Genomic DNA, 12,970 nt, shown 5'->3' with positions numbered 1-12,970 from the left:
AGCTCGATTCGTCATTGTCGACTAAGGTATTACTACGGACAATTGATTAACCCATTTATGCCTAGTAGACTCTCCCATCCTTCGAAATTGGATCAATTTATTTCCAAAATTAGGGATGTCTGGTATATTTATTTATTTATTTAGAATATTTCCTACAGAAATTCCTTTAAGCAAACAGCGCAGACCCTGATGAGACGCCGCATCATGCGGCGTCTGGGTCTACGCTGTTTGCCAAGGCCTTTTTACTAGGCATAAACGGGTTAAAAAGTACCACCGAAGTATGGCCTGGTGCCTTTACGCGTTTCGTCCGTACCCGGGGTACGTTGTAGTATACTTAAGACTACCAGGGGTACTTTTAAGATGTACCTGAGCCGACACCGACCAACTGAGCAATGCTAAATGTCAAGTCACAGATACCTAACACTTGGTGGTAATTAAATTACAAACTAGTCAGACTAGTTTAAGACTTCGTTGTTAATCAAAGTTAGTTAGGCCTATAGACTCGATCTCAAAACAACAACAACAACACAGCAAGGGAATGAAAAACATATACGAGAAAAACTAGTATGTCATACTAAGAGTAGTGTGTGCGAAACGTGTACTTTGCATATGAGCCGCGGTGTCGGAAAACGGGGCTTAATGCAAGTGCGTTAAGTGTCTTCCCAGATTAGCCTGTGACGTCCGCACAGTTTTATCAGGGAATACACTTTCGCTTTTATGGATTTTTGTTTTATTCAAAATTCAGTGTTAGCGGAAAATGTTGCCCCTGTTTAGCCTGTGCGTACTGCACAGGCTAATCTCGGACGACACATTACGCACACGCATTAAGCCCCGTTTTCCGAGAACAAGGCGCATATTATCTCATGTAATTATGTGAAACAGTAAAAAAAATTAAACAACACTAAAATCAAAGTTAGAACCCGTCAGGTTGCAAACGCTTGTATCTTTACGTCCATTAACCCATTTATGCCTAGCGTCTAGAAAAAAGGCGTCTCATCAGGGTCTGCGCTGTTTGCTTAAAGGAATATCTGTAAGAAATATTCTAAATATAGAAATAAATATACTAGACATCCCTTATTTTGGAAATAAATTGATCCAATTTAGAAGGATGGGAGAGTCCATTAGGCATAAATGGGTTAACAACATGACCGTCATAATGACCTTGATTATAACCGTAGTATGATGTCCACAAACGATGGCGTAAGTAATTGTCACTGATGACATTATCGGTGACTTTGATTGCAAACACAAAATTGAACTTTGTTCTGGAAAAACTGGCCTTAATGCATGTGCGTAAAGTATCGTCACAGAGAAGTCTATGCAGTCCACACAGGTTGATCAGGTGCGACACTCCGCTTTCATGGATTTTTTTTTTTTTTTCGTTGAAAGGTCTCTTTATAACGGAAAACCACAAAACGCGGAAAGTTTTGTCCCTGATAAACCTGTGCGGACTAAACAGGTTTATATGGGACGACACTGTACGCACACGCATTTAGCCCAGTTTATCCAGAGCGACACTTTATAGATGATCACAAGCTTCCGGATTCAGGATTGTTGTCTCATGATAGGTAGTAAACACGGTCATGACCTTGAGAAGACGAGTCGGAATGGATCAAATCTAAACAAACAAACGAACACTTATCTATTATATTTAATACAGCGAGATCATATAATAAACGTCAAATAAACATGTTTAACCTTTTTTTTATTGTCAAACCTCGCTAAAATTATCGCTTAAAACATCTTCAAAATAGACTTATACAAACAAAGGTCTGTTTTAGTTCCTGATCTGTTATAGAAGACCAAGTGAATGATATTGTTCCTCGAAACAAAATCCTTCCTTTCAATTCAATTTAGTTCGCTACTATTTCAATTACTTAATCATTCCCATAAGGTCGTGGTAGTCGTGTTCATTTCGTACGAAGCCGACACGTTGTATGATGTCTTAATATTGTAACATGACCAGCCATGACTTTAGCGATATCGGCGGATCATTCCAAATTTGTTGCATGGGTAATATAAATAACTTTACATGATAAATAACTAAACGTATGATACATACAATGCATATTAAATGTTCTTTATACGGCTAAAGATATAATACTTTGGTTATGGGCCGATTAAACAAAAAGTGTTTCTAGTTATTTGTGGTTTAATTTGAAATCTCGATTAGTTTACCCCTAATCAAATGTGATCGTCTTGACCTAATTGGTATTCCCGAGGCGCCGGCGGGAAAATGTATATTGGTTTTGATGTAGTTTTGCTGTACATATCATGTATCTTTAAACTGTATGACGATTTTTATTCACAATGTACAATTTCTTATTCGAATGCTTCACGTAAGTGCGGAAATCATTTGTTTAGTTTCCCGTTTATCAAAGTTTCATACAACAGCAGAATGGTAGGTTTTCCAACATGTAAACGTATATTCTTACGCCGAGCAAAATATGAAACCAACAAGTCCAGTAACTGTCAATTTTTGATTTAATACATTTATAAGTGGAAAATAAATATAAAATGCAAATAAGGTTTTCATTTTCTGTGTGTACTAGGAAGATTTCTGATAAAAGTAGTCCGTGACCGAGTGCTTTTATTCGACATTTTGGTTTTGTGGGGAAAGAACCAAGTTCAAATTCTAACTGGATTTACTGTGTCAGCTCTGATTCAAAGTGTCTTCACTTTGTGGTTATTGTAATAGTTGTTAATTGTTACGATTTCTCGCAACATATAATTATTTATTGTAATTGCTTGTGAATAACATGAAACTGGATAGTATTTTAATGTGTTTTCGCGACGTTTAGCGTTGTGAGCAACCGGAGTAAAGGCGTTTTACAATACACACACGAAGTGTTAGCAGGTTTCTGAAAAGGTAATTACTACATGATGTTCCAAAAATAAAATACTTGTGATTTTATGAATATGTTGACACGTCTCTAAAAAGCAATATCAAAGTCGTGGCGTTTCTTGCGTCAAAGATACAACTTGATATAGCCGCTATCGAGGCTATAGTAGGGACGTGCATTTAACAGAAACACAGATGCACCGGTTTTAGAAAGCGAATGAGAATACATGAAAATCAGTGCGATTCACGCAAAGGGATATAGCGATTCTAACTTTTGTGGTTTGTTGAATATTTTTCGAGCTCGATAAATCGAATTCTTATGGTAAAATGCTCATTGTATTTGCGTTCATGGCTATAGTCTGTTTATAGGTTGATTTTTTATGCTGGAACAGAATATAGTGTTATAGCTAAAGCCCGTTTTCAGATTTATAATGATAGTGAGCAGTTCTCTGTGACATGAACGAGAAGTATAGATATCTATTTTTAGATAAGACATGGTTTTTCATACCAACTGTTGACATGGTGCAATTCTGATTCATTTCCTAGTTTTATCATTAGCAGAACATTAACTATTGGGACTTAGTAATTTTTCTCAAATTAGACATTTGACTTACACTTATGCTTACAGTTTAAAACATGTTTAAGGAAACAATACTAGTAATTTAAATCATGTACAATGTAAATCTTAGTAGACAACCACTTTTACCTCAGCCAAATTGCACAACTTATATAAAAATAGTTTACATGCATATCACTATTACAGGGATGCGATTTTTCAGTAGAGTACCTACTTTACAATGTCCAAATTGCTCAATAAATATTTGTTTACTTGTTGTTTGCTTTGTTTTTAAAGTGTAGAGTTTTGGTTAATCCACTTAGTGAGTGGGGAATTAATTTCTATAATCCATCCCTGAGGTGTTTCCAAAAGCACATATAGTACTATACAAAAAATGAAAACATATTTTATGCTCCTGAAGGAGGGCATATAGTGATCGCACTGAACGTCTGTCTGTCCGTCACACTTAACGTTTAGGTTTCGAAAAATGCTTATACTTCTATGTCGCGTCAGATGTAACCTTCATATTTGGTATGCATGTGTATATGGACAAGGCCTTTCCATACGCACACAAATTTTGACCTTGACCTTGCACTTAGGGTCTGCGTTTAAGTTTTCGAAATCTGCCTTTAGGTTTCGAAAATGCTCCTAACTTCTTTTAAAGCATTTTTTGGGGGCATATGTCATCCTATGGAGACATCTCTTGTTCTGAGCTACATGTAGCTTCCAGAACAATTTAGCTATTCCCTTCGTACAGCCTGCTGCCAATTTCAATCCAGGTTTTCCTTGCAATGTTCCTCATTTCTACAAATATAAATAATAATGATCATCTTGTTTGTAGAAGTGGAGAGTCCGACCGTGTCTGCAGGTGCATGCAGTGTGGTGACACACTCGAGGCATCATGAGTTTTGGCAGCGATGAGGTGAACTTCCTCGTGTACAGATACCTCCAGGAGTCTGGTAAGCTCACACCTGTTTTTCGCAATAGCATCCGCCTTCACCTGAATGTTTCCAAGTGCTTGCCAGTTTTGGCAAGCGTGTGATAAGAAAAAACAATTGCTAGAAATCTGTTTAACTTGACTTTATGAAATATTGGTTTGATTGGCTCTTTCGTGTACGGTAGGTTGATCTTGATGTAACAAAAAGTTAAAATTGCATCAGTTTTAATTGAATTCTATAAAGTGTCTACAATAATATTGACAGCATTAGTTTATGTATAAATAAGTGCCCATTTAGAAACCGACTTTGTCTGCAATAATCTCAAATGTTTTCTGTTTTTTAAGATAATTTATTTGCACAGTTTTATCAAAAACACTTTCCAGATAGGCAAGGGCCTACTACCCCGGAATTTAAATCTGTTCTAGACTTGAGCAAGTTTTAAGACGACTGTTGCCATGTCAGTATACTTAAAATATAGAATAAGTGACTACATGTAAGAAAGCATGTGATAAAATCTGCACTGTCTTACATGTTATTTGAATGAGTGATTGTTTTACAGACTGAAGCCTTCCGAAAATGGTACTAGCAAGTGCAGAGTAAAATAATATTGTGTCCATATGAATTCATTTTCTGCCAACCCATTTAACATTTAAACCATTTGGGCAACATTTGATTTCATACATTAAATGAAGTAAGAAGTAGTGGCGGCCTTGTGAATCTGCTTTAAGCCTTAAATATTTTCAACAGAATGATATACGAAATTTATAGGAAACATGACATCTTCATGACTTAACAGTTTTATGCTTCCATGATGATACATGTAGGTATAAATTGCATTTTGGTGCACAAATATCGACTAAATGGCCAAATTTGAAGCTCTCACTTGGTAATTTTTAGGTGCGGCAAATTTGACAAAAATCTGATCAATTTGTTATGACATATGTATGTGTATATATTTACGAGAAATACTACTCAGTAGTATAAATACTAGTAGGGTAAGTATGCTAATTGAGTTTTTAAAGATTAATGAATAGTATAATTCGAGAAGAGCAGGTGAACATGTGCATGCATAAAGGCACGAAATTTATTTTGGCCTAAGAAATAATTCCAACCACAGGCTCATAATTGGACATAATGAATGGAAAGTGTGTCATATCAGAAATGTTCTTGTTTTAATCAGGGCTCGAAATTAACACTCGCAAAATGCGAGTGAAAAATACCGATTGCGAGTTAAGTTTTAAGCCACTAGTAATTTTTTGCAAGTAAAGAAATAGTGATTTAAACACAGTATGATTGCTAAATGCGTTCGCCGTCCTGAACGCTAAACCATAGGTCATAGAACGTCCTAATACCAGTATGCGGAAGCGCGTACCTTGTAATTGTATATGGACTAGTATACTTATAGTACAGATACGAGGATGGTATTGGTACAAAGAACGTTTAACAGTCGACCAATTCACACGTGTTCATTGAACTTGAACAGACATGGCGTCGAAGCGAAAAATAACTAGTTTCTTTTTGCCCGCAGATGGAAATAACAATATGAAAGATAAAGCAAAGTTAACTGTCGAATAAAAAAAACGAAATTAAATTAAGTTTCCAGCAAAATTTGCGAGAATGTTTTTGATTTTGCGAGTTGGTATTAAAGCTGCTCGCAATGTTTTGCAAGTAGAAAAAAAAGTTAAATTCGAGCCCTGTTTAATATCTTTATTTTTATTTAAAGAAACTATTAGATACACATTATATGTACGTCATGGTTCTGGGCTCTTTACTCTTTGGCTGGGCAACCAAAATCCTAAAGATGGTTGCCTGTGTCACGGTGTTAAAGCAGTTGTAAAGAGTTAGTTTCTATCCCTGTCAATGATCATTGATTTTTGCAGGCTTTGTCCATTCGGCGTACACGTTCGGCATTGAGTCCCACATCAGTCAGTCGAACATCAATGGAGCCCTTGTGCCACCAGCAGCATTGCTCAGTATTATCCAGAAAGGCCTGCAGTACACTGAAGCTGAGATCAGCATAGGAGAGGTGATGTAGTCATCATATGATAAAACTCTGAGAAGACTGGACTTAATCAGTGCTTCAGCTACGTCTAAATGGAAGGGTGCCCCGCCCTGCCTTTCCGAGGCCCCACCCTTCTCTTTTATTTATATTTTCTTATTTTTTTATATATTTTTTTTACATAAGATAATTTATAAATCTCTTATTACATTGTAATTAATTAATTCCTTATTGTAGACATTTTATTAACATGGTTAATAATAATGGGAATACTATATTCTAACAGTTAAAAATTGCACTTTCGACGGGCAGTATTTTGTCAAAATGGTATTTTCGAGCGCGCGGGCGTATCTGGAATATTCCCTGTTGCATATTAATTTTTATGTTAATAGCCCCCCCTGCCCTTTTTAAATGCTAGCTGGAGCATTGCTTACTGCATGTACAAAAAGTGTCCTCCAAGATAAGCCACACAGGCCAATCAGGGACAGCACTTTCTGCTTTTATGGAATTTGTTAAATGATTTCCGTTATAAAGGAAATTCCAGTGTAGGCAGAAAGTGACGACACTGATGCGTCTGTGCGGACTACATAGGCTAATCAGGCTTTTTCCGCTCCATTTTGGGAATACGCCACACTGGAATTTTGGGAATTTCGCGTCGTGAAAACCCCCATTTTGGGAAAAAAAATATTCGCAAAATTGGCTCAATTGGGAAAAATAATCGCATGTAAATAGTGTTTCTTATATTTCAAAGAAGCCGTTAACTGGTAAATAACGACTATTTTGATAACTTATTATTGAAATTTTACAAAGTATTATGAACATGTGAGATAAGTGCAGGTTTTTTAATCTGAATTTGGGGAAAAGGCCTGGCCTTTTTTGAGGTGAAAAAAATCGTGCGAAGCGCCGGATTTTGAGGAAAATAAGGAAAGTCTTAATTAAATAATCATTAATATATTTTACAGTTTTTAAAACAAATTCAAGGCAACAGATAATTTTATTATGCAACACTTTCTATTTTCTACACCGGCTAAGGTTAACATATATTTTAAGGTAAAAAAAAAAAAAAAAATTTTTTTTTTTTTTTATTTTTTTTTTTTTTGAATTGGGAATTTTTTTTTTCAATTGGGAAAAAAACAACCAGATTTGCATTGGGAATGGGGCCGAATTTCGGACCCGTGGCATAGGGCGGAAAAAGCCTGCTAATGTAGAACCAGTGCTCTAGCTAGGCCTAAATAATCGAAGGGCGCCGCGCCCTGCCCTCCCGAACCTCCGCCCTGCCCCCCGAACCTCCGCCCTGCCCCCCCCCCCCCCTCAAAATATATATTTTTTTTTTTTTTTACATATGATAATTCATAAATCTCTTATTACATTGTAATTAGTTTAATCCTCATTGTAGACATTATATTTGAATGGTTTAATAATAATGGGAATAATACAATTATTTATAACATATAAATTAACATGCAATAGGAAGCATTCCAGAAATACCCGCGCGCTCGAACGTGCCCTTTTCACAAAATACTGCGCGTCAAAAATTCCCTTTTGACAAAAAAGCCCCCCTGCCCTTTTCAAATCCTAGCAGGAGCACTTTAAAACTTCTTATGCACATGTATTAGGCCCTGTTTTCCAAGAACGAGGCTCATTTGTTCATATTTTGTGTGTGACAAAGTTTCAAATGTCTGCATTCGCATATGATAAAAAAAACTCAAACAATGTTCTTAAGACTAGTTTGATACTACCGGTACACAATGCCATTCTACAGTCTTCTATCTAGGTAGTTAAGAATTGTGTTTTGAAGGAGCAGCCTTACTGTTTGTTGTTGATGAAAAATGTCAGATGTCTGTTAGGCCATAGTCACTGAACAATTAAGCCATGTAGTTCATTGTTAATTTAGCAGCATTTTTTTTCCCAATTGGGAAAAGTACCGATACCGACTATCATACCAATTGAGAAAAATTAACGCGTAAAACCCTGATATTGGGAAAATGCGTGTTGTGATATCTTCAGATTACTAGATTCAAGTTGTAAAGGCTTCATTTCCAGCCCTTACAGTTTGTATATACTGGTGAGAAGCAAACACCATAAAACCTGAACAGACTGGTTTTATGCTGTTTGCACATAGCCATTTTGACTTCTTTTTGAGTGGGACAGGGTTAAGAAAAAAAGTCTATAATCCTTCAGGATGGTTCAGAGAAGCCTATAGAGTCCCTGTCGCTGATAGACGCAGTGTTGCCTGACACGGTAGAACAGAGGAAGCAGTCCCAGTCGAAGGTGGCCCAGGTGAAAACAGAGCCCGTCAGCACCAATGGAGAGGAGACCGCGCCCGCTGATGGGGGTGCGTGTTGGCATAGTCTGTTCTTGTAAATGTGTATTAAATGGGTATTTAAAATGTACACTTCTGTGCATTTTAAGTGTTTTAAGTATAATGGTAAGTGTATAAATACACTGTCTTGTAAAAGTGGCTGAAAAAATACACACAAAATTAAAAAACATGTTTGAGTAGGACATTATCTACGGTGCCAATACCATTGTGTTTGATGCGCATTAAATAGATGTACATTTGTTTTAGAAGGGAATTGGACCATAGCTATTTCTAGTTATAACTAAATGATTTTGAAGTTTTGGTGTGGTCTTGTGTTGGGGGGGGGATGTATGCCCGAGTTCCGATAGGAACCGCCTTCCTGTCCATTATGATGACCACCAACCAAACTCACGTGTCCAGATGAACAACCACTGCGCTAACCATCCTTCAGTGAGAAACATAGCGCTTGAATTTAGCAGTAATTTTCATGCTACATGTATGTAACTGACAGTAAATGAAATATCTAGGGGTGAGTCTCAATAAGGGAGAAAACCCCACAAAATAATTTTTTTAGGAGGGGGGGGGTGTAGACTACAGCTATAGAATTAAAAAAATCCCTGCCATGTTTCTATTTGAGTCTTTAGTCAAACGGGGCTTACTGGATGTGCGCATAGTGTTGTCCCATACAATGTATTAGCCTGTGCAGAGACTGCACAGGCTAATCAGGGATGACTCTTTCCACTTCTATGGAATTATTCGTTTCAAGGAATTCTCTCCTTAGTCAAAATCCTAGACCACACAGGCTGACCATGGACCCCACTTTACGCACATGCATCAGTGGTTTTTTCATTCAAAATGGGGTCCGGTAACCGGACCCATTCCCAATGGGAAAAAGTATATATTTTTCCCAAATGGGAGTTAAAAATTCCCAATGGAAGGTTTAGATCTCAATATTTTTTGTTCATCTCCCATCCATATAAGTTAAATTTAGTAAATATAATACTTGTATCCTCAATTTTGAAGCATTTATTAGCAAAACAACAACAACACTAATTTCCCAACTTTAGTCAGAACGACGTGAATTTTCCCAATCCAAAGTGACCCGACCCCATTCCCAAAACGGTGAAAAAAAACACTGTGCATTAAGTCCCATTTTCCAAGAGCGGCACTCATTTATGTAAGTATTTTCTTTGAATAGTGAAATACCTACAAGGGACTATCTGTATGAACCCTGATGTTCAGATTGCCATTGCGTAATGAAATCAGAATAAGGTGTCCCCTAGTTACGGGGAAGTCATGGGTTGGATCCTCATTCTGTTAACGTCCTACATGTATAGACACCTTTTACTGGCTCAACCAATGAAATGGACTTGAGAATGTTTCAATAAGCCATAGGCTAACCCCTTTTGATGCAATGGAGCCAAAATAAATAGGTTTAAACTTATTCTTTCCATTCGCAGTGAACCACTCTGGAGACAGGATGGAAGTGGAGGAGGGCCTGGAGATTCCCAGCAGCAAGGCTACAGTGCTCAGAGGTCACGAGTCCGAGGTCTTCATCTGTGCATGGAATCCTGTTAATGATCTCTTAGCCTCTGGGTAAACTTTTGCTAACTTGCGTTTGCTTCATACTTAACAGTTAATCACTATTAGATACATATTTTGACACATTTGTAGTTTGAAAGTTAAATTGAATAAAAGACCTTTCTTACTAGATTTAAGTTTTAAATGCTTCATTTCCAACCCTTAGATACTGATGAGCAGCAAACAGCATAAAACTTTAACAGACTGAGCGTTACTTGCAGGCTATACTGGTTTTTATGCTCCCCGAAATAAAATTTCGGCGGAGCATATAGTTGCCAATTTGTCCTTCCTTCCTTACTTCCGTCACACTTTTGTTACATTTTCTCATAGCACCTTCAATACTCAACTGATCTTTTTCATATTTAGCATGTAGGTACCTTGCATGGACCTCTACCTTTTGATGAGGTTTGAGGTCACTGGGGTCAAGGTCACTGAGGCTAATAATAGATTCTTATGTCACACTTTTGTTACAGTTTCTCATGGCACCTTCATTACATAACCAATCTCTTTCATATTTGGCATGTAGGTACCTTGCATGGACCTTTACTATTTGATGAGGTTTTAGGTCACTGGAGTCAAGGTCATTGAGGCTAATAATAGATTTTTCCGTCACGCAAATGTTTTTATCACGCAAACCAACAATAATTGACGAGGAATAATTGTAGTATAGTAGAGCGACACCCATTCAGTCAGTCCGTTAACTCCGCCTAAGAGCTACTGTTTTCAATGAATTTCTCACCGAGTGGCCAATATTGAATTTTCCAGCTGTCAATCAAATTCTTCTTGGTAAGCACGTCAACCAATCAGCGCTCAGGCAGCCGAATACACGCCGACCCCACGTGAAACTGTATCAAATAGCTGTACATTTCACAGATTATTTCTGACCGTATCTCAACGAATGAAGCACTGTAGAGTGTAATTAACTAGTTTTTTTAGTGAGAGAAAAAGTTTCCACATATTAAAAAATGCTCTTCGATTTTCTACCAACATAAAAGAAATTAGCGACCTCTGCGCTACGAAGTTGTTATTCAGCATCTTAATATTAAAGTCTGTGTTTTCCCCGAGGTAGAATGACGTGATGTTATAAATAAAGTCTAATTTTGGCTTGATTTTCATCTGTACATGAAAAACACAAGATATATGTGTTTCTGTTGCTAGAATTTTCTTAATTTTTCGTGAATAATGAAATCTGAAAATGATTTCGGATAACACATTTAATTATACACCTTTGAAAATACTTCAATTAAATAATTCATTTTGTTATACAAATGGTCATAACGCATAATGTAATAAGTAGGTAAATAATGTGTTTTGGGATTGCTAAACTATGCATACATATAGGTCTACATGCATGAATGACCTGACCATTTATATCACGATCCGGAATGAAAAGTAGATCTACTCTGTAAAATTTAAAGAAAGACGCGTTTTTATTCTCAGATATTCACTTTCACTTTCGCAAACTTTTCTGAAAGGAGGTACATGTAACAGTTAAGATCGAGTCGTTGATTTGTCGTAATTTCTAAATATAAACGGAGCTCTCAACTCAATGCTCTCAAATCGCGTCACGTGATACACGCATGTTCAATGAGCATTCCCCAATCCCACAATTCAATTTGTATATGCACTTGAGTTAAATGGCGGACGACATTCATCGTCAATATTGGCCGTAATTTGGTTTTCAAAAAAAAAGAAATGGTAATAATACTCAGTGCTCCAGCTAGGATTTGAAAAGGGCAGGGGGCTTTTTTGTCGAAAGGGCACTTTCGACGCGCAGTATTTTGTCAAAAGGGCACTTTCGATGCGCAGTATTTTGTGAAAAGGGCACGTTCGAGCGCGCGGGGTGTTTCTGGAATGCTTCCTATTGCATGTTAATTTATATGTTATAAATAATTGTATTATTCCCATTATTATTAAACCATTCAAATATAATGTCTACAATGAGGATTAAACTAATTACAATGCATTAAGAGATTTATGAATTATCATATGTAAAAAAAAAAAAAATTTTTTTTTGTTTTTTTTTTTTGTGGGGGGTGGGGGGGGGGGCAGGGCGGAGGTTCGGGGGGGCAGGGCGGAGGTTCGGGAGGGCAGGGCGCGGCGCCCTTCGATTTAGGCCTAGCTGGAGCACTGAATACTGGATTATCGGGTAATGGATAGAATCGGAACATGCAAAGATCTATCAATATAATATGTTTTTACATTGTACAGAATACTAAAAATGTGAAAATCTTAAAATTTTCTATTCTTTTTAGACCTCATTTGAACTTTTTATGCTCTGAGAATAGCAGTATTTTGTCCCTAAAATGTCTAGAATTCGTTTTCGGTCGGTTTTCTTAACCTGGACCTACAAGGGGGCCTAGGCGGCCCCCATGACCCCCAGCCGAATCGGTTGCTATTCCAAAATGATCCTTTTTTACAATCATAATGACAACCCTGATGTAGGTACCTTGCATGGACCTCTACCTTTTGATGAGGTTATAGGTCGCTGGTGTCAAGGTCAAGGTCACTGAGGCTAATAATAGATTTTTCCGTCACTCTTTTGTTACAGTTTCTCATAGCACCTTCAATACTTAACCGATCTCTTTCATATTTGGCATGTAGGTACCTTGCATGGACCTCTACCTTTTGATGAGGTTTGAGGTCACTGGGTCAAGGTCACCAAGGCTAATAATAGATTTTTTAGGTGTTTATTAACACATACATTGACAAAACGCATCATCGGGGAGCATCCATCAGTTTCACTGATATT

General features: G+C 37.2%; 1 protein-coding gene across 1 annotated transcript in view; it reads left to right on the top strand.

Moving 5' to 3' along the window:
- Positions 1-2,580: 2,580 nt before the first annotated feature.
- The window catches only part of LOC127834355 (F-box-like/WD repeat-containing protein TBL1XR1), a 29,810-nt gene continuing 19,420 nt past the window's right edge, over positions 2,581-12,970 (top strand). The window contains exons 1-5 of the mRNA XM_052360116.1: positions 2,581-2,869; positions 4,240-4,357; positions 6,217-6,362; positions 8,517-8,670; positions 10,098-10,233. Of these exons, the coding sequence (XP_052216076.1) occupies positions 4,300-4,357; positions 6,217-6,362; positions 8,517-8,670; positions 10,098-10,233 (494 nt within the window). The 5' untranslated portion in view covers positions 2,581-2,869; positions 4,240-4,299. The remainder of the gene's footprint in view (positions 2,870-4,239; positions 4,358-6,216; positions 6,363-8,516; positions 8,671-10,097; positions 10,234-12,970) is intronic.

The sequence above is a fragment of the Dreissena polymorpha genome, chromosome 6, assembly GCF_020536995.1.
Source record: "Dreissena polymorpha isolate Duluth1 chromosome 6, UMN_Dpol_1.0, whole genome shotgun sequence".
Classification (NCBI taxonomy): Eukaryota; Metazoa; Mollusca; class Bivalvia; order Myida; family Dreissenidae; genus Dreissena; species Dreissena polymorpha.
The sequence above is the reverse complement of the archived record's forward strand: the minus strand, read 5'-3'. Positions and strand labels throughout refer to the sequence as shown.